Raw genomic sequence first — 22521 nt, forward strand, 5'->3', positions numbered from 1 at the left:
AAGGAGGCAGATTCTGGCTGTTTCCTTAGGTATGGTTTATCTACAATGAGAAAGCCAAAATAAAAATTCAGGTAATGCATAGTCCATAAACATAACTGGTCTTTGAGCAGGCTGGGTCTTTGCCTGCTCCCCAGGGCCTATCTAACCCTTCTGGGCCCTGCCTTCTTATTCTAGGTTGAAAGGATCCTCCTTGGACCCAGAATCCCTTGCTGAGTTGGGAATTAAGGAGGACTGGGACAGATAGCTGTGGCCGGTTCCTTAGACTTCTTACATACCCTCCCCCTCAACTCAACCCTGCTGGGATGGGTTCCTGCCTGTACCTGGGACACCTCTTCGGCCAGGAAATCCACATTGGCATTTTCCCTTCCTGTTCAATCTCGAATCTTATAGCTGAAGGGCTGTAGGACAGTTGGAGTCATTTTTTGTTACTTTTTGCTGAGGATGTATATAGAGGTTAGGCCATACGGTATCAGAGGTTTCACCCAGACACAGGCTAGTTTAAAGGCCACAGACCAACCTCTGAGTGAGCTCCTGTTTACTGCCTTGCAGTGCACTGTGAAATGTTTACGAACAGGCAAGAGTGTTTATTTAGTTATTCCACTAAGTCTATATTGAGAAAACTAGCAATTAACTTATACTAAAGCCTGAGAGAGAGAATGAAGGCCACGCGGCTTTTCTGAAAACTGATAAGAATTCAGAGGGAGGGAATGCTGTTCCTTTTCACAAGCATTAGTAGTGTATAAGGGGAGACAGTGAGAAAGAGAGAGAGAGCCCTGGACGTGATGGTACGGCTGATCCTTTGGAAATGTACGCTTTTTACATCTATGTAGCAATTGTAATTATCTACCATTACTTTTTCTATATGATCTGATTTTATTTGTTCTATCCTCCTATCGCTCAAATAAACTCACTTTCCTAAATATCTGGAACTGTGATGTACTGAATCAAAGTTTGTGTGTGGCTCTTTGTGTTGGGGATAAGCTCCTGGGTTCAAGCCCCCAGGTATAATCCCAGTAATTGTGTGTGGCCATTTGTGTAGGGGATAAGCCCCTGGGTTCAAGGCCCCAGGTATAATCCCACTAATTGTGTGTGGCCATTTGTGTAGGGAATAAGTCCCTGGATTCAAACCCCCAGGTATAACCCCAGTAATTGTGTGTGTTTATACAGGATTAGCCCCCCAGGTCAGAGCCCCTGCGATACCAGTGTGCACGGTCTGAACCCATAACAAGTGCCAGGAATCATTTCATCACTCTCACACTGGACGCTTTATTTCTATTTATGTGAACTGCCATCCCAGCAGGCCTCTAAAGGCTCATTTTATGGCCAAGGCTTCCTGCTCAACTGCTGAGTAATGTCTCTCCCATGGCATTAGCTTCCGGCCAAGGAATACCACAGATTTTCTTGGCCATCCTTTTCTTAGGCTAAAACTACTCCTAAGCCTACTTCTGGAGCATCAATTTGCACTATGAAGGGTTTAGTGAAGTCTGGACTTATCAGTAGTGGTTCAGAACATAACACCTCTTTCAGAGCTCAGAAGGCCTTTTCTGCTTCAGCTGACCACTGGCCCTTCTCTGGTGCTTTCTTCACCAGCAACCTTGAGAGAGGCTCCACCTTCTCCAAGTAATTGGGAATAAACTTCCTGTAATACCCCATAAGGCCTAAGAATGTTCTCACTTTCCCTTTTGTTTATGGGACTGGCACCCGGGTGATCGCTTCAAACTTCTGGGTCTGCGGATGAACTCTGACCTTTCCCAGGGTGTAACTAAGATTCTATACTTCTTGTCCTCTGAACAAGTACTTCATAAGGTTTGCCATCAGTCCTGCTTTCCTCAGACGGGTTAGCACAGCTGGGAGTTAGCTTAGATGTATCTTCCAATCTGGGCTGTACACCATGATGTCATCCAAATAGGTGGCTACATGCTCTTGATGTGGCTGAAGCAGACAGTCAACCAAGTACTGAAATATTGCAGGGGTGACAGAGTCCAAACGGGAGGATGGTAAACTGGAAAAGTCCCCCTGGCATTAAGAACATAAGAAATTGCCATGCTGGGTCAGATCAAGGGTCCATCAAGCCCAGCATCCTGTTTCCAACAGAGGACAAACCAGGCCACAAGAACCTGGCAATTACCCAAACTCTAAGAATGGAATCTTCTCCTTTACCTCTGGCATGAAAGGTACCTGCCAATAGCCTTTGGTAAGATCTAGGGTAGAGATGAACTGGGCTGATCCCAGACACTCAATCAGTTCATTCACTCATGGCATCGGGTACATGTCAAGTTTTGAAACCTTGTTGACCTTTTTAAAGTAAATGCTCCCAACTGGCTTCGGCACCAACACAATGGATGTGGACCAATCACGATTATATGCCTCTATAACCCTGAGTTGCAGCATCTGTTTCACTTCAGTCTCAATGACATGGTGCCTGCTCTTGGGAATCTAATAGGGTTGTTGCAGTACCACCACTCCAGGAAGCATAATGATGCCATGCTGCACCTTGTGGATCTGACTTGATAGGTTCAAGAAGATCTCCTTGTTAGACTCCACCATCTGCTTTAAATCAGCATCTGAGTGATGAACAGCTGCTCCCCAAAGGAATTTGGGTTCGGTCTACTTCCATGGACCAAAATGTCCTTCTTGCACCATCCCACACTCCTCTGCAATTCACTTCTTCAGAAGGTTTACGTGGAAGAATTTTATTTCATTTATCAGGCTGGGGTATTTTATAGTCCATGGGCCCTGTTTTCTCCAACACTTCATAGGGTCCTTGCCAATAAGCTAGCAACTTGTTTTGCGAAGATGGGAGCAGGACAAGCTGGAATACTTTTTAGAGCAGTGATGGCTAACCTATGACACGTGTGTCAGAGGTGACACGCCGAGACGTTTTGGCTGACACGCGCAGCATTTCAAGGACTATCGAGAATTTATTATTTTTTTTATCGGCTGCGCCGAGCTTTTTCTTTTTCAGCTGCGCCGACCCTTTAAAATTTGTTTTTTAGTATCCCCCTACCCTCTGGACCCCTCCACCAATGCCCCCGGGCGCAGGGAGGCTCATGCGGTGCAGCGATGAGGCTCAAGACAAAGATCGCATTTAAACGAGCTGATGCTCCTCCTCCTTCCTGCCTGTGCGGCCCCGGAAGTAAACGTTGCCGGAGCCGCGTGGGCAGGAAGGAGGAGAAGCATCAGCACGTGCAGAAAAGGAGCAGCATTTGCGTTTACGGGCTGCCGCGAATTTCAAGTCGCAGCGGTCCAAGAAGAGGAAGAGGCCCGGTAGCAGGGCCACCGCGGCCCGAGAAGATCAAGGCCGCTGCAGAGCCCATCCTGCAGCGACCCGCGAAGAGGAGGCCCAGAGGTGAGAGAGAGGCTGAGGGTCTGTAGAGTGTGCATGTGTGTATGAGAGAGAGAGAGAGCATGTGCCAGTGAGAGCCTGTGTGTATGAATGATTGTATGAGAGAGAGCATGTGCCAGTGAGAGCCTGTGTGTATGAATGATTGTATGAGAGAGAGCATGTGCCAGTGAGAGCCTGTGTGTATGAATGATTGTATGAGAGAGAGCATGTGCCAGTGAGAGCCTGTGTGTGTGTGAGAAAGAGAAATGCATGTGAGAATGAGAACCTGACTGTGTGTTTGAGGGAAGAAGATGGAGAGAAAAGAAACAGAAAAAAAGACAATATAAAAGGAATTGGCAAAAAAATAAGAAAGGGAAGGTGGAAAAAAAAGGCCTGTGACCAACCAATTAGAAAACTAAGATCAGACAGCAAAGGCAAAAAAAAATAAATTTTACTTTTTAGTGACTGGCACATGTAATCTTTGGGAATGTGCAAGAATAGCACTTTCTCTACGGATCTCACAATGTACGAGATCAGCATGGAGAAAGTGGAAGCCCACGGGGCCTGCACAGAGGAGGCAGCAGAATGGGCTTCAGTGTCAGTAGCAGCATTCGGCACCTCCCCAATAGCCATGTGGCAGCAGTGACAGTGGCAGCAGAGGAATGAGAGAGGTTCCAAGATTGCTGGCAAAAGAGAGGGGGGTCTGCCTTTAATGTGTGCATGTGTATGAATGGGACTCTGCTTGGGGGTGTATGTATGTGAATGCATGGGTGCCTGCCTGGGGGTCTGTGTGTGTGAGAATGAATGTGTGCATGCCTGGGGGATGGGGAGGGAGTGGTGTGAAAATGAATGGGAGCCAATAAAAGAAACTGACTGACAGATGAAGTTTGTAACGCTTGCTTGGACTTGAAGTGTACGAAATACCAACCTTCAATTGAAGATTTAGTCAATGAAATTCAGCAACAAAAAAGTCACTAAGCAGGTAAGGTAAAGAATTATTTGTTTTTGCTTTATTAATAAATACAGTACATATATTAAAATTATAACTTTTTGTTATTGATTAGATACAAATATCACAAAATTATGGATTTTTCTAGAAGTGATACATCACCCGAGTTATGCTCTGTTTTTTTATGAATTTTGACACACTGAGCTCAAAAGGTTGGCCATCACTGCTTTAGACCGTGGGTTGATTATAACCATGGGTTTGGGTAGCCTGAGCCTTCTCTAGGCATAGGCAAGCTGCCTCCTCAGACTTTTTAGTCAGTGAGGTGCTGCCTGGGGTTCTTTTCGTCTTTCCAAGTCTCGCAGGCTATGTCCAAGATTTCTCTCGGTCTTCTCCCATACAGCAACTCAAAAGGGGAAAACCCTATTGAGCTCTGTGGCACTTTGGGGATTGTAATGCATCCCATTTCTTGCCGTCTTCATCCAGAAATTTCCTCAACATTTGAGCGTCTGATTGAAGCGCTCAATGAGACCAACAGTATGTGGATGATAGACTGAGATACGCAGTTTTTTTTTTACCTTGAGCAAGGTGCAGAGCTGTTTCATTACCTTGAACAAAAACAGGGTTCCTTGATCAGTCAGGAGCTCCTAGGGCAGCCCAAGTCAGGAAAAAAACCTCCATTAGGGTGGTCCAAACTGTTGTGGTTCATTCAAAATAAGAACACCTTGAACTTTATTTATTTATTTATTTAAAGCTTTTTTATACAGGTATTAGTGGTCACATCATACCAGTTTACATCAGAACTGCAGGTAGGAAATACATCAAACAGGTACTGGGGGTGGGACTACATAGAAAAAGAGAGAAGTAGCCGAGGGCTGGCAAACAAAAGCCGCTAAACTGTATAACATAACAGGTAAACAGTGTAAAAAATAACTATGTACATAGTTAAGGTACTGATGCGGCACAGGGACAGGGACAAAGGTGCAGAGGATCTAATCAGGGTAAGCCTGCTTGAAGAGCCAGGTCTTTAATTTACGTTTGAATTTGTTGGTGCAAGGCTCGAGTCGGAGGTATGTGGGTAGTGAGTTCCAACGGGTAGGACCAGCTATGGAGATGGCTCAATCCCTTGTGGAGGTGAGGTGTGCCTTCTTGAGGGATGGAACATGGAGGGTTCCTTTATAGCTTGCTCTGGTGGGACGGTTAGAGAGTATAAGGTGGAACGGTTCATCGAGCCAGTTGGAGTTGTGACTGTAGATGGATTTATGAATAATGGTAAGGGTTTTGTAGAGTATGAGTGAGAGGATCGGGAGCCAATGGAGGTCTTTAAGGATGGGGGTGATATGGTCAGATTTAAGGGCATTTGTGATTATCCTAGCTACCGCATTCTGGAGCATTTGAAGAAGACCTAGGAGAAGAGAGTTGCAGTAGTCCATTTTAGAAGCGAGGGTGGCCTGAATGACGGTACGGAAATCATGGGTGTAAAGTAAAGGTTTTAGTTTTTTTAGGACATTGAGCTTAAAGAAGCCTTCCTTGAGGATTGTGTTGATGTATTTCTTTAGGTTTAGTTGCTGGTCAATCAGGACATCGAGGTCTCGTACAAAGGGCTGAGCGGAGATAGAACTAAATGCTGGGTCATTTGCAAGGGAGGGTATGGGGATATGATGTTGGGCTATGAAGAGCAGTTCAGTTTTGGTGGTGTTTAGGGCAAGTTGGAGGTTTGTGAGTAGGTTATTGATAGAAGCAAGGCATTTCTCCCAGAGTTTTAGGGATTCGGAGATAGAGTCATGAATTGGTATGATAATTTGGACGTCGTCGGCATAGAGGTAGAATTTGAGGCCAAGGTCAGATAGGAGCTGGTAGAAAGGTGTAAGGTAGATATTGAAGAGGGTGGATGAAAGGGAGGATCCTTGTGGAATTCCTTGGCAGAGGGAGTAATAAGTGGACTCAGCGTTGCCTATTTTGACTGAGAATTGACTATTGGACAGGTAGGATTTGAACCACAGGAGGGCTGAGCCTGAGATGCCTATGTCAGATAGGCGGTTGAGGAGGTGGTTGTGGTTTATTGTGTCGAACGCAGAGGAGATATCGAGGAGGGCAAGCAAGTAGCAGTGACCTTGGTCCATGCCTCTGATGAGGAGGTCAGACAGGGTGAGTAAGAGGGTTTCAGTGTTGAGGTGTTTGTGAAAACCGAATTGTGAAGGATGAAGGATGTTGTTATTTTCAATACAGTCCATGAGTTGGGAGTTGACTACCTTTTCCATGATTTTAGAAATAAGTGGGAGGTTTGAGATAGGACAGAAATTGGATGGGTCATTGGGGTCTAACGATGGTTTTTTGAGCAGGGTTGACCACTGCATGCTTGAGTGTGTCTGGGACTATGCCAGAGGAAAGGGAGCAGTTAATCATGTCAGCAAGAGGTTTAGCGATGATGTTGGGAATGGTTAGGAGTCCTTTAGTGGGGATGGTGTCTGTGGGAAGGGAAGCAGGTTTAATCTTTTTAAGAATTGATTCAATTTCCTTAGAGGAGGTGAGGTCGAGGGAGTCAAGACAGGCAGTAGATGGGCTTGGGCAAGGAGGGATGGAGTGAGGGGTAAGGGGGAATCTGAAGAGGATGTTTGCTATTTTTTTGTGGAAGTAGAGAGCTAGTTCTACACATTTGCTATTAGCTTCAATGTCAGGGATGGGGGGAGGGGCGGACTTAGTAAGATCAGCAACGTAGGAGAAAAGGGCTTTGGGGTTGTACATGTATTCATGTATTCTGGAGGCGTAAAAGTCACGTTTGGACTTAAGTGTGGCGAGTCTGTAGCAGTGAAGGGTGGATTTGTAGCTGGAGGCATGTTGTGGTGAACGCCAAATTCTCTCTGAGTTTGTTCTTCATAGTTATTAACTCAGCGGTATACCATGGTTTTAGATTTTTTTTGGATGAGTGCAAGTCGCGTTTGGTGATCGGACATACATTATTTGCAATGTCAAGGGTGAGGTTGCTCCACGAGTCAAGAGCAGCTTCTGGATTGGGGCATTCGAGTTTGGACAGAGAGTTGGATAGGGCTGAGATTAGGTCCTCACGGGAGCAGGATTTTCTGTAAACGATGGTGGTACTTTGAGCAGGGTTGTGAGTGGTCGGGGCATTTATGGAGAGTAGAGTTTCAATGAGGGAATGGTCCGACCAGGGAACAAGAGAGCATGAGGGTGAGTTGAGAGAATGAATACAAGAATTAATGAATATAAGATCTAGGGTGTGTCCGGCTTTATGGGTGGGAGAAGAGATGATTTGTACCAATGGCTTGAAGAGCATTAAGAAAGGCTTCACAGGATGATGAAAGCGGGGAGGAATCTACATGGAGATTGAAGTCTCCAAGTATGATGGCTTGGATTTCAATATTGATGTTGTCTGAAATGAATTCAATAAGAGGGGGAAGGGTTGAGTTCTAGAAGGCCTAGGGGAGAGTAGACAAGGCAACTTGTTTTTCCTAAACAAAAGACTCCATAAGTTAGATAAAAGATGCTGAAATAAAAGGCTTTAGAACATTTTGAACTGATATGAGATTTACATTCCATCTAAGAACAGAGGCGAGGTCAGTTTACATTCCATCTAAGATTATAGAAGCATATCTAGAACTAGAACAAGGACAAAGCCAATTGACTTTCCATTTAAGATTATAGAAAATATTCTTAGAACAAGCACAGGGTTTGTTATGCTGGCAAATTCCAAGAAAACATTTACATATGCGACGAGGATTAATTAACTTGGAGAATGAAAGCAAATTACCATACAACCATTCAGATTATATGTTTTTAATAGAAAGCCAATCATAGAAATCTTGACAATTATGTAACCTAGTATAGGGGTTAGAAATATATAACTGAAATTCTAGATAATGCTGTGTTATTAATAAAATAATTTGAGAGGGAGTTTATGCTAGTGTCTTGCGTGACACTCTTGACTCTCCATAAAGTACCTTTTAATTTAATGTATAAGATTTATAGTATTTTAATATAAAACTTTTCTCTACAGCAAGTGGCTATAAGTGTTTTCATTTTCAATGAACTGCAACACTACCATCAGAGTTTTATATTCTGTAGTGGTACTTCCTCCACATATTTTGTGCACAGTCCAGATGCAAGGACGTACTTATTTCCTTGAGCAGATCTCTCTAATGGTCCTAACAAGGTCCATTCCCACCCTTTCAAAAGGGGTCTCGATTATGGGAAGATGCTGGTCATGCACCGGAATACTTTGTGAGTTGGCAGATAGGGCAGGACTGGCAATACGACTGGACCTGTTTATGTAGTCCCGGCCAATAGAACAGTGCCAATAATTTCCCTCAGGTCTTTTCCTCCCCTAGGGGACCCCCCCTAGAAGGTGAATGTGTGCTAGTTTCATGAACTTATGGCACTAAGGTTTAGGAACTAGGAATTGTTCTATCAATTCCCCCTCCACACTCGATAAAGAAGGTCCCCTTTCATCACAAAATAAGGAAGAATAGGGTCTGTAACCTGTGCCCCAGAGATTAGCTTTTCGTCCACCCTCTGTATATGTTCCTGGGCCTACTTAAAGGACATTCAGGAATTGGTGAATAATAATATACTCAATCAAACAATGACCATAAAGTACCGCACAACACAAGATACAATGGTTAGTCATTTACTACAAGGCTACGAGCAAAATATGGTAATGATTGAAGGTAAGCCTGAACACAGAAATAAATGTATTGGTCTTATTTCAAATAGAAAGCACTCTATCGCCAAGATACTAATGTAAGACCCTCTATTCACGAGTAAGACATTTCAAAATAGCTTCTCGTTTACCATAGGGGTCTAATTTGCTTTAATAAATCCTGCAAATTTGCTAAATTTTTCTAATTTTCTTTAAAAGAAACCGTACGAAAATTATGAGGGAAATTCCCAATTAGATACCGCATGATTGAAAAGGAATACTTATCCCAAAATAACGATCAAGTCCCATAAGTCCCGACATGGTCCCATGTCGGGACTTATGGGACTTGATCGTTATTTTGGGATAAGTATTCCTTTTCAATCATGCGGTATCTAATTGGGAATTTCCCTCATAATTTTCGTACGGTTTCTTTTAAAGAAAATTAGAAAAATTTAGCAAATTTGCAGGATTTATTAAAGCAAATTAGACCCCTATGGTAAACGAGAAGCTATTTTGAAATGTCTTACTCGTGAATAGAGGGTCTTACATTAGTATCTTGGCGATAGAGTGCTTTCTATTTGAAATAAGACCAATACATTTATTTCTTTGTTATTTGTTCACATTTGTGGTGTATTGGAGTACACTGTGTGTTTGTGGGTATTTTTGTGTGATTGAAGGTAAGCCTGCCATATAGTGAGAAACTGTCGTCTACTCCGCGGGGAGGTGCGTGAAGCCAGACCTTCCATGGTCATCATGGCATGCAAGCTATTTCTCCAGGCCCAGAAGGATGGAGCATCTGAAGATCGCCAAACTGAGAGGATCGCCTTTTTCCCCTCGAGGCAAGCCTTGCGGAGAAACAGGCGGGAGCCAGGATCTCAAATCCGAATCGGGGATACCCACCCAAATAACATCCAGAGCGGAGTGACTGGGAAAGCCACATCAATGAGATCAGCCACATACATTGCCACTTGGCGCCAAAAGCGCTGTATCGAAGCGCAGGTCCAAAAAACGTGGGACAAGGTACCCGTGGCATGTCCACAGCGGGCACATCCCGCCGAGGAAGCAATGGTCAATTGAAATGCCACCTGCACCGAAAGCACACCCTTAGAATAGATTGGGTAACAACAAAGTCTCCATCTTTATTCCAGCGAGACTCCAACATCGAAAACATGTCCACTTCGGAATGCTGTATAAGGCTTTTGCAATAAACCGACAGGGATGGAGCCTCAGCCTTCGCAAAATGGAACACTGTGTCCAAACTGTGAAATACCGAGGGGCTCCTATGTTCCGCAGACAATGCCTGTAGGTAATGCCCAATCTGCAAATAAGGAAAGGAATGGGTGGCCCCGAAACCATAAATGGTCAGGAAGTCTCGGAGAGAAAGGAGCTGCCCATCGTTGGTTAACAAGTGTCCCAAAAGAGTAGTGCCCCTAGACTCCCAAACCCTGAAAGTAGAGGACTGAGATCCTGGAGTGAACTCTGCATTTCCCGAGACAGGGAGGAAATAAGCACACAAGGTAGGGATTTTTAAAATAGTAGCCAACTTCCTCCTCGTCTGCCAAAGCGGGCACACTAGTGCAGTGTGTGTGAGAAAGGATGGAAGGTGGGCAGGGCTTGATGGCACCACATATGGCGGAGTCACAGGAGACGTCAAGGCCGTATCAGCTGTTACCCTAAAACCAATAAAAACCGTTTAAACATAAAGGACATTCTCCCTCTGGGCCTGCCTGAAGCTTCCTGGGTCACCCCCACTTTTCCCACTCAAAGGGGCCACGTAAGACATTTTGGGTAGGTTGCTGTTCTTCCCCTGACTCTGACCCTTTCACCCTGGCTGCCTCTAAATTAGCAGCATAATTGTATTTGTCCTGTCAGCATTGCTTTTGGGACTTACAACTCAGAGTCTTTATGATACAGCTCTGGATCATCCAATAGAAAGAGTTCTGGAAACTCCAATTCTTCATTGTGGCTGGACGAACCCATTGTGAGCTGATTCCAGAGGCTCTTAAAGTTTGGATTGTCCTGTCCTATCAACACAGGGTAGGATAGCCAAGGAAGAATTACCACCTCAATTTTTTCTTGGCTGACCGGGGTCTTCAGTTGTACCCAGATTGTTGGATACTGCTGTCGGTCTTCTTGGATGCATGCCAGGGTCACTACTCTATCATAGTCAATTTAGACTCGCTTCACTAACTCTATTTGAATGAGCATTTTTACACTCCCAGAGTCCACTAATGCCTGGATTGGAATGCTATCCAGCTTAACTGCAATTACAAAAGTGTGGGGCTACAGTATTAAAGTCCCTTAATCCATCTTCCCTGTAGGGACAGTCAGGCAAAATTACCCCTTTCTCCACAGTTGAAACATGGCGATCCGGCTGAGGTTTCCAGTTGTGATGAAAAGTCTGGTCTATCCTGTGCTACTGGTTGTCAGGGCCTCTTGCACTTAGCACTCCATTATCTACCTGGGGCTGGTCGCCCCTGAGCCCACGACGATTCAGGGATAAACCGAGCTTGGTAATAAGCCTCCGCCATTTCCAATGCTGTCTCTAGCTTAAGATTCAAGTGTCCTGACACCAACTGCTGCATAGGGTGTTCTAGGCCATCTAGGAATTGTTTCAGCAAAACCATGTTGGCTACTTCCACCCCGGTCTTCCCTTCTGGGTGCAGTCACTTCCCAAGTCACATTCTTATGTTGATAGAAATGGTTCCATTGAGTTCTTCTCTGGTTGAAGGACTCCTTGATAAAATTGTTGTTGGTAGGTTTCTGGCACGAGTTCTGCTCTCTCTAAGATGGCTGCTTTGACGTCCTGATAAGTGGCCTTTCCTTCAGGACTGGCAATCTGGAAGGCCTCTTGACTCCTCCCAGTGAGTAGATTCTCCAAATAGGTCATTAAACTATCTTCTGGCCAATCTGTCAATTGAGCAGTCCATTCAAAATTGTTCAGGAAACAATAGAGGTCTTCTTCCGGGCCCATCTTAAATACGACTGGTGATAAGGAAGTTGGCCTGGTCATGTGCAACCTGGTTAAGTACTGTGCTTTGCTGCATAAGTTGTTCTTGTAGCACCTGCTGCTGGTCAGTTTGGGTTTATAGATCCTTTAATGCTGTAGCGTAGTTGACGCAGCCTCCTGAAGATGCCCTGTAGTCGGACAGTCTGGAGCTTCACCTTTACCAGCTGCCATCTCCACAGGTTAAACCCTTGGATTCTGGTAGCTGGCAGAATTTAGGCATGTCCCTAGGTTGGAAATGGTAACTACAGTCTAGAGTGAGTAGACAGTCCAGAGTGAGTAGACAGCAGACTTAAGAGGGTCAAAGAAGAGCCAAGGGTAGTGTTGCGAGTGCGGAAAATGTGGTCACTTGCTCAAGGAGAGTGAGCCCTTGAATCACAGTGCAACCTCAGGGAAGACTCCAAGGAAGGCACCATGGGAGGCAAATTATAAATTGCAGCAGCTGATTGCGCGATGATAGCCCCCCCAACTCTGTCAACAGTGATAAAATAGGTGCCATAGTTTTCAAAAAGACAAAGTCCAGGCAGATTTCTCCTCCCCTGTACCCATCCACTTCAAATGAAAAAAATACATCAGTGATGTATAGTGCACGCCCTTCCCCTCTCGGGGTCCCCTGTCCAATTAAGAATCCTTGGGTTCTAGTGAGGGCCCCCCCCCACTTCTTGAACCCTCTCCTGTACCTCATTACCTCCAAAAGAAAATTTCTAGCAAGTGAAAGGACCCATCTTAGAGGTGCCTCCTAGCCCCGGTAAGTGCCATTTTGGAAAATGGCGCCGACCTGACCTTGGTTCAGCTGCTACAATTTTTATACTTTGGCTGTTGGGGCCACCTCGAATGGTGAAGAAGGGAGATAGGTTTGACCCCCTCCCCGCATACTTTTTACCATTTTAGCTGTTTTGGGGGGCTTGATTGGCCCTTTAAGTTGATGGCAGATCCGTGAATTGAGGGCTGCCATTGCATGGTAAAATGCAATATTTTTTCAGGGAAGAGGCCTACTATCCTGGCTACATTCCCCTTCTGCAAAAGAAATCACAGCATAGTGAATCCAGATGTTAGAGTGTAAGCCCTCTGGGAACAGGGAAATACCTACAAAAACTGAATGTAATTCCTTTTGAAATACCTGAAAAGGTGGAATATAAATCAAATAAATAAATAAAACGTATGGACAGCAGATAACGAGGAAGCTGGTAACTGAGTTTATCATGCAGTGAGCTGAAAGATGGGTAATCTGTGTCAAACCACCATTACAAATCTTGCAGGAATGAGCCCAGTAAGTCTGCATGAATACACAACTAGTGGAAAAACACCTACCTGGAAACACATTTAACTCCTTTAAGTTAGTAAAAGTTATGCAGGGTCGATGAACCAATGTAGTGTTCATTTTCAGGAGATAAGTCTTCAATAATTGCCCCAGTCCTGCCGTTAACAATAGAAGCATAGAGCAGTATCTGATAGAAAATATTACATAGAAGTACATTAGGAAAAAATCCTACATTTCAGATAAAGGACATTTTTAAAAATTGTTTAAATTTGGAAAAAAAGGTTTTGCTTTATGACTGTAGAATTATAGGGAGATCCTTTCCAGCTGGTTCTGTGGTTCAGTATCTGAAGATAGTGGAACTCTATCCAAGGCAGATTTACTCTGGTGTATACTATTGTAAGCACATCTCTCAAATTCACAGAAAACAGGCCATACATAATAACTGTATTTTATGTCTAGGGACCTTTATTTTCAGTTTGTATTGGTTTTTTTTATTTTTACTGGGAATTTATCAGGGTTTATTATGACAAGAACTAAAACAGGAAAAAATCAGTTGAAGAAAATGACTCATTTTTCCAGGTGAAAATCAGTTTATTTTTGGTGGACAGACGCCAGGACCATAAAACAATATTAAGCAAATTTTCCCACCCATCTACTCAGCAGCATCACTACCCCTATCGCCTAGCATATCCCTTTGCCTCCCCACTCCCATCATACTGAGAATCTCTCCCCACCACTGCAACAGCATTCATCCTTCCTGGTGTTGGCTCCAGGCTTTTCCTCTCTCTTTCAGCAGCAAGCTTATTGAGGCTCCTGCGCTCTGTAGCACTGCACTCCTGCTTTTGTGCAGGGCCAGGGAGCTTGCCAGGAAATGCTTCAAACACATTTGTGGCACCAGAAAGCAGGTACCTTGGAAGCTTTGGGGGTGAGGAGGCAGGACTTGAAACATGGTGGGCACTGGAGGGTGAGCGCTATTACTGGTGGTGGGGGGAAGGGGAACAGGACTTGAAACACAGCATACACTTTGGCCCACACCGGCTTCCAGCAGTGGCTGCAGGCCTTGAAATGCTGCATCTCCAGCTCTGGAGCATCTTTTTAACCATCCTAAAATTACAGTGCATATCAGTTTAAATCTATTGTCACATTTGGAAAAATTGGGAAATTTATGGGAAAAAAAATCAGTTTAAACTAAACAAAGAAGGATCCTATGTGTCATAGGGAAAACAAATTTCAAAGCCATTTGGCAATCAAAAAATGTTCTTCCATCAAGTCACAATGCACATAGTTTTAGACATACGTAGAGGAGGTGATCCCAGGGATATCTTTAAGTTTTCCCTGTGATATGTTTAAGTTATACCGCATTTTAAGCATGCCTGTTACCAAAATATTTAACCAAACATTGTATATAGTGTACAATATATATATGCCTACATCCACAATTATGTTCACTCTGCATATAACGTTATGCACCTTTCTATAGTTTCAATGATATATACCACACTCTAAACAAGCCTTCCAAATTTTTATCCAAACATTGTATATAGTACCCAATATATATAAACTTATATCAACAGTTTTGTTTGCTCTGCATATAAAGTTATTCACCTTTCTCTGTTTGCCATGTAACCAAATTGTTCAATGTATTTTCTCAATCATTATTATACGTTCTATGTAAACCGATACGATGTGAATACGGTTATCGGTATATTAAAACACTTAAATAAATAAGTTGGGAGAGGAAAACACCACAGGCAGCATGCATTTTCCATTCTTTGCATGTTATCTTCTGTTGAAAAAGTTCTGCATAGTAAGCAAGTACTCTGCAGCCTTTGCACGTTTCAAAGCCAGAGTATGCAAATATTTTTGCTTTGAAACTCGGTGCAAAGTTTCGGGTAAATGGTATCGATGGCCTTTGACCCAATGCACTTTGAAAATCATCTCCATATCATCTGGACAGCATCATTTGAGCACATGCTTTGTGCTCCCCCGCTCTGCATAGTTTGCTTGGGAATATCTGCTGTTAGATGGTATAGAGAACATTTGCCTTGAGAAGACTGAATTTACTACAGAAGACTGAAATAGTCCTAAGGAGAGCAATTTTCAAAGCCTGTTATGAGAATAAATAGTGATTTATCTGTGTAAACTGGCTGTCTGAAAACTGTCCTCATGCAGGACTTACCTATAAGCAAGCATGGTATTCCACAATGCAAGTACTTTTATCCACATTTAGGGAGGCCTTACTGGGGCTGTTTAGGTAAGGGAAGGAAAATAACATGCGTAGATTACATTTTCAAGTCTACACACTTTATTTTCCATAAAAAATATGCCCACATAAAAAGGAAGGCAAAGGTCCATGCAAATACATTTTCACATAATTTCCCTTTCAAATTTGGCATCAGGTCCATAGGTAAAGCAAGGATGCTTATCTGTAACAAGTGTTTTCCGTAGACAGTAGGACAACCCAGCACACAAGTGGATGAGATCATCTAACCATGAAGAGATGGAAAAAGTTCCCTCAGACCACAGAAAGACCAAGACTGCCGTGCAAGTCTCCTCATTCTTTATAGCAAGCTAACCTTCCACTCTAAGGGGAGGAGGGTGGGATTGTGTGGTTCAGTTGTCTTGCTGTTTATGGAGAACATGTTACATGTAAGCTTTGCTTTCTCCATGGACAAATAGGTCATGAATTAGCCACACAAGTGGCAGTGAATAAACAAGTTAGACTGCATTTTTAAATAGTCAGTCAATAAGGTAGCAGTAGGTAGGCAGTGAATAAACAAGTTAGACTGTTTGTATTTTTAGTCAGTCAATAAGGTAGCAGTAGGTAGTGTGTTTATTTTTAAAAGTCTGCAGAACTGAGTGTTCTCCAGACTTTTAAAGAGCTGAGTGTTTGTATTTAATACTGAGTGCTAGTATTGAAAAAAAAAACAAACCACAAAAAACCCCACAAAAAGTAGCCAGAAGCTAGAAATAAGCTAGGAGCAGTATATACCAAAGTAAAAAAGTTGAATAGTTCAGCTCAGTTACTCACCTTGGAAAGGTGTTGAGGTAGTGTGATTGGGTTTGAATAGGGAACAACATTTGTTAATCAAGGGAGCAGTGAGTCACTCAGGCTGACTAACTGAAGTTAGACTGTCACACTGAGGATATCTCCCCAAGGCCTACTGCCCAGGAGGGAAGGGTTAGGTCGGCCGTCATAGTTGGTGATTCGATTATTAGGAATGTAGATAGCTGGGTGGCTGGTGGGCGTGAGGATCGCCTGGTAACATGCCTACCTGGTGCGAAGGTGGCGGACCTCACGTGTCACCTAGATAGGATTTTAGACTGTGCTGGGGAGGAGCCGGCTGTCGTGGGACATGTGGGCACCAAAGACATAGGAAAATGTGGGAGGGAGGTTCTGGAAGCCAAATTTAGGCTCTTAGGTAGAAAGATTAAATCCAGAACCTCCAGGGTAGCATTCTCTGAAATGCTCCCTGTTCCACGTGCAGGTCACCAGAGGAAGGCAGAGCTCCAGAGTCTCAATGCGTGGATGAGACGATGGTGCAAGGAAGAGGGATTCAGTTTTGTTAGGAACTGGGGAACCTTTTGGGGAAGGGGGAGTCTCTTCTGAAGGGATGGGCTCCACCTTAACCAGGGTGGAACCAGACTGCTGGCGCTAACCTTTAAAAAGGAGATAGAGCAGCTTTTAAACTAGAACAAAGGGGAAAGCTGACAGTCGCTCAGCAGCGCATGGTTCGGAGAGAGGTATCTTTAAAGGATACTAATGATGCATTAGAATTAGGGCATCCCGACAGTGAGGTTCCAATAATTAGAAAAGTAGTCCAAGTGCCTGTAACTAAAAACTCACCTGAGCTAAAAAATTCTAACTTATCCCTATCAATTAAAAAGCAGAATGAAAATACAAACAAAAAACAAACTTTGAAATGTTTGTATGCTAATGCCAGAAGTCTAAGAAGTAAGATGGGAGAATTAGAATGTATAGCAGTAAATGATGACACAGACTTAATTGGCATCTCAGAGACATGGTGGAAAGAGGATAACCAATGGGACAGTGCTATACCAGGGTACAAATTATATCGCAATGACAGAGAGGAGCACTCGGGAGGAGGTGTGGCACTTTATGTCCGGGATGGCATAGAGTCCAACAGGATAAACATCCTGCATGAGACTAAATGCAAAATTGAATCTTTATGGGTAGAAATCCCTTGTGTGTCAGGGAAGACTACAGTGATAGGGGTATACTACCGTCCACCTGGTCAAGATGGTGAGATGGACAGTGAAATGCTAAGAGAAATTAGGGAAGCTAACCAAATTGATAGTGCAGTAATAATGGGAGACTTCAATTACCCCAATATAGACTGGGTAAATGTATCATCGGGTCACGCTAGAGAGATAACGTTCCTGGATGGAATAAATGATAGCTTTATGGAGCAATTGGTTCAGGAACAGACGAGAGAGGGAGCAATTTTAGATCTACCGTATTTTTCGCTCCATAAGACGCACTTTTTTTCCCCAAAAAATGGGGAGAAAATGTGGGTGCGTCTTATGGAGCGAATGTAGCAGCTCTCCCTCTCGCGCGCCGTCCCCCGCCTCCTCCCAACTCCGCCCAATCAGCATGGTGGTGTAGGCGTGTGTATTCTGCCGGCGGAACTTGAGCTCCCTGCCGGTCTGCTGTTCCCGCGGTGCATCTTGCTGCGAGGGTCGCCGCGGCGCAGGTCAGACATCACCTGTTTGACCTGCATGGGCTACGGAGGCCCCTCCAGTTCAAACAGATCCCTGCCGGTCTGCTGTTCCCGCGGTGCAGCTTGCTGCGAGGGTCGCCGCGGCGCAGGTCAGACATCACCTGTTTGACCTGCATGGGCTATGGAGGCCCTTCCAGTTCAGATGGCTGGCATTTGACCTGCGCCGCGGCGACCCTCGCAGCAAGCTGCACCGCGGGAACAGCAGACCGGCAGGGATCTGTTTGAACTGGAGGGGCCTCCGTAGCCCACGCGGTTCAAACAGGTGATGACTGACCTGCGCCGCGGCGACCCTCGCAGTGAGATGCACCCGGAACCGGCGGGGAGCTCGGGCTCTGCCGTCGGAGGCTCTCACTTGCAGTCCAAAGTAAGAACTTCACTCGTTGTGGTTTGGATGTATTGGAGGGTCATGGGGGTGGTATACTGCCTGGGATGGAGGACACATGACACAGACCAGCAAATAGAATTACTGCCTGTGCTGATTAAGTGACTACCTGTTGAAATATTAGGAGCAATTGCTCTCCTAATCAATGTAATATAGCCCTGACTATTTATTATTGAACTCTGGAGCAGTCATGAAAGTTTAAAATAACTGGTGTGAGAGAGATGTGTATGAGGGAGAGTCTGAGTGTGTGATTGTCTGTGGGTATGTGTATATGTGAAGAGAGCTAGTGAATGTGAAAGAGCCTATGTATGTATGTGAGGGACAGAAAACCAGTGAGTGTGAGTACCTGTGTGGATGTTCTCTGCCTTACTATAAAAAAACAAAAAAAAAATCCCACGGACGGCCACCAGGGGGGAGAGCCCATCATGGGGACAGAATTTTTTTTTTCTTAATTTTCCTCCAAATCCTAGGTGCGTCCTATGGTCAGGTGCGTCTTATAGTGCGAAAAATACGGTAATTCTCAGTGGAGCACAGGACTTGGTGAGAGAGGTAACGGTGGTGGGGCCGCTTGGCAATAGTGATCATAATATGATCAAATTTGATTTAATGACTGGAAAAGGAACAGTGTGCAAATCCAAGGCTCTCGTGCTAAATTTTCAAAAGGGAAACTTTGATAAAATGAGAAAAATTGTTAGAAAAAACTGAAAGGAGCAGCTACAAAAGTAAAAAATGTCCAAGAGGCGTGGTCATTGTTAAAAAATACCATTCTAGAAGCATAGTCTAGATGTATTCCACACATTAAGAAAGGTGGAAAGAATGCAAAACAATTACCGGCATGCTTAAAAAGGGAGGTGAAAGAAGCTATTTTAGCCAAAAGATCTTCATTCAAAAATTGGAAGAAGGATCCAACAGAAGAAAATAGGATAAAGCATAAACATTGGCAAGTTAAATGTAAGACATTGATAAGACAGGCTAAGAGAGAATTTGAAAAGAAGTTGGCTGTAGAGGCAAAAACTCACAGTAAAAACCTTTTTAAATATATCCGAAGCAGAAAGCCTGTGAGGGAGTCAGTTGGACTGTTAGATGATCGAGGGGTTAAAGCGGCACTTAGAGAAGATAAGGCCATCGCGGAAAGATTAAATGATTTCTTTGCTTCGGTGTTTACTGAAGAGGATGTTGGGGAGGTACCCGTAATGGAGAAGGTTTTCATGGGTAATGATTCAGATGGACTGAATCAAATCACGGTGAACCTAGAAGATGTGGTAGGCCTGATTGACAAACTGAAGAGTAGTAAATCACCTGGACCGGATGGTATACACCCCAGAGTTCTGAAGGAACTAAAAAATGAAATTTCAGACCTATTAGTAAAAATTTGTAACTTATCATTAAAATCATCCATTGTACCTGAAGACTAGAAGATAGCAAATGTAACCCCAATATTTAAAAAGGGCTCCAGGGGCGATCCTGGAAACTACAGACCGGTTAGCCTGACTTCAGTGCCAGGAAAAATAGTGGAAAGTGTTCTAAACATCAAAATCAAAGAACATATAGAAAGACATGGTTTAATGGAACAAAGTCAGCATGGCTTTACCCAGGGCAAGTCTTGCCTCACAAATCTGCTTCACTTTTTTGAAGGAGTTAATAAACATGTGGATAAAGGTGAACCAGTAGATATAGTATACTTGGATTTTCAGAAGGCGTTTGACAAAGTTCCTCATGAGAGGATTCTAGGAAAAGTAAAAAGTCATGGGATAGGTGGCGATGTCCTTTCGTGGATTGCAAACTGGCTAAAAGACAGGAAACAGAGAGTAGGATTAAATGGACAATTTTCTCAGTGGAAGGGAGTGGACAGTGGAGTGCCTCAGGGATCTGTATTGGGACACTTACTTTTCAATATATTTATAAATGATCTGGAAAGAAATACGACGAGTGAGATAATCAAATTTGCAGATGACACAAAATTGTTCAGAGTAGTTAAATCACAAGCTGATTGTGATAAATTTCAGGAAGACCTTGTGAGACTAGAAAATTGGGCATCCAAATGTCAGATGAAATTTAATGTGGATAAGTGCAAGGTGATGCATATAGGGAAAAATAACCCATGCTATAATTACACAATGTTGGGTTCCATATTAGGTGCTACAACCCAAGAAAGAGATTTAGGCGTCATAGTGGATAACACATTGAAATCGTCGGTTGAGTGTGCTGCGGCAGTCAAAAAAGCAAACAGAATGTTGGGAATTATTAGAAAGGGAATGGTGAATAAAACGGAAAATGTCATAATGCCTCTGTATCGCTCCATGGTGAGACCGCACCTTGAATACTGTGTACAATTCTGGTCGCCGCATCTCAAAAAAGATATAGTTGCGATGGAGAAGGTACAGAGAAGGGCTACCAAAATGATAAGGGGAATGGAACAACTCCCCTATGAGGAAAGACTAAAGAGGTTAGGACTTTTCAGCTTGGAGAAGAGACGGCTGAGGGGGGATATGATAGAGATTTTTTAAATTATGAGAGTTCTAGAATGGGTAGATGTGAATCAGTTATTTACTCTTTCGGATAGAAGAAAGACTAGGGGGCACTCCATGAAGTTAGCATGGGGCACATTTAAAACTAATCGGAGAAAGTTCTTTTTTACTCAACGCACAATTAAACTCTGGAATTTGTTGCCAGAGGATGTGGTTAGTGCAGTTAGTATAGCGGTGTTTAAAAAAGGATTGGATAAGTTCTTGGAGGAGAAGTCCATTACCTGCCATTAAGTTCACTTAGAGAATAGCCACTACCATTAGCAATGGTAACATGGAATAGACTTAGTTTTTGGGTACTTGTCAGGTTCTTATGGCCTGGATTGGCCACTGTTGGAAACAGGATGCTGGGCTTGATGGACCCTTGGTCCGACCAGGTATGGCATTTTCTTATGTTCTTATGTTCTTATCTGGACGATCTATATATTTATTCTTCTGACTGGAAATCCCATCTCCCCAGAGTAAAAGCAGTATTAAAGTCCTTGCGAGTGGCAGGCTTGACAGCCAACCCGGTCAAATGTACATGGGCCCAAAGGGAGGTGAAATATTTAGGACATCTGGTAGGGAGAGGTGTGGTGCGCCTCCTTATAGATAAGATCCATAGTATCAGGGAATACCCACAGCTAGAGACTCAGAAACAATTGAGGGTTTTCCTAGGTTTGTGGGGTATTACCGAAAATGTATCCCTCACTTCGCTTGCTTAGCTAGCATTCTAAACGAGATGTTAAAAAAGGGGGCACTCAACAGATTAAAATGGGAGAATATACCTAAGGATACATTTGAAAACCTTAAGGCAGCTTTTTGCAAGGACCCTGTGCTGAAGGCAGTGGACTTTTCCCTGCATTTTATCTTCCAGACAGATGCGTCAGGAGGAGGACTAGGGGCCGTCCTATCTCAAGTGGATCAGGAAGAAGAACCTCCAATGATGTATCTGAGCAGAAAGTTATACCCCCATGAGCTCAAATACGCTACAATTGAAAAGGAATGTCTAGTACCTAAGTGAGCCATAGAGACTTTGAAATATTATCTGTTGGGAAGACATTTTGTTTTAATCATGGACCATGCCCCATTTTGCTGGCTTAATGTGATGAAAGATTCCAATGCACGCTTAACACACTGGTAATTAGCCTTACAAGTGTACAGTTTTGAAGTACGACATAGAGCAGGGAAAGAACATGTGAACGCAGATTTCCTCTCCAGCCCAAGGGAGGAAAATGGAACTCCTTACTCAGGAGGTTCCAGGAGTTTTAAAAGGGGAGGGGTGTGTGATGAGGTGCATGGTGTGTCTAGGGAGAAAAACCCGGACCGGATCACTTCAGGGAGAGCCCGGGGCAGAGCCAGACAACAGAGGTTACACGGGACTAAGGGGAAGACTACATTTCCCAGGCTCTTTGAGTCAAGGATAAGCCAATGGGAGAAAGGAGAGAGGTTTGATTATACACCTGAGAATGGCACCCGGGGAATGCACACACCTGAACCCATGTGATGGAGGAGGAAGGCACTGGGGATACTTTGGAATTTAAAGGAAAGCTCAGCTCCTCAGAGGAGGAGGAAGTCATGGAAGTGGAGGTCCCTGCAGTGGAAACTACTAGCACCAACATGGAAATAAGAGACGGAGCTAGAGAACCTTAATGTGGTGCATGGAGTCCTGCAGGTTGAAATTGCCTGGGGAAGTC

At 43.9% G+C, this 22521-nt stretch overlaps 1 protein-coding gene across 6 annotated transcripts in view; it reads right to left on the minus strand.

Moving 5' to 3' along the window:
• ERMARD (ER membrane associated RNA degradation) overlaps nucleotides 1–22521 on the minus strand; it is a 452987-nt gene that overhangs the window by 233602 nt on the left and 196864 nt on the right. For all 6 annotated transcript variants that reach the window (XM_029594214.1, XM_029594212.1, XM_029594213.1 and 3 more), the window contains one exon: nucleotides 13247–13383. In XM_029594214.1, the coding sequence (XP_029450074.1) occupies nucleotides 13247–13383 (137 nt within the window). The remainder of the gene's footprint in view (nucleotides 1–13246; nucleotides 13384–22521) is intronic.

This window comes from Rhinatrema bivittatum, chromosome 3 (assembly GCF_901001135.1).
Source record: "Rhinatrema bivittatum chromosome 3, aRhiBiv1.1, whole genome shotgun sequence".
Lineage (NCBI taxonomy): Eukaryota > Metazoa > Chordata > Amphibia > Gymnophiona > Rhinatrematidae > Rhinatrema > Rhinatrema bivittatum.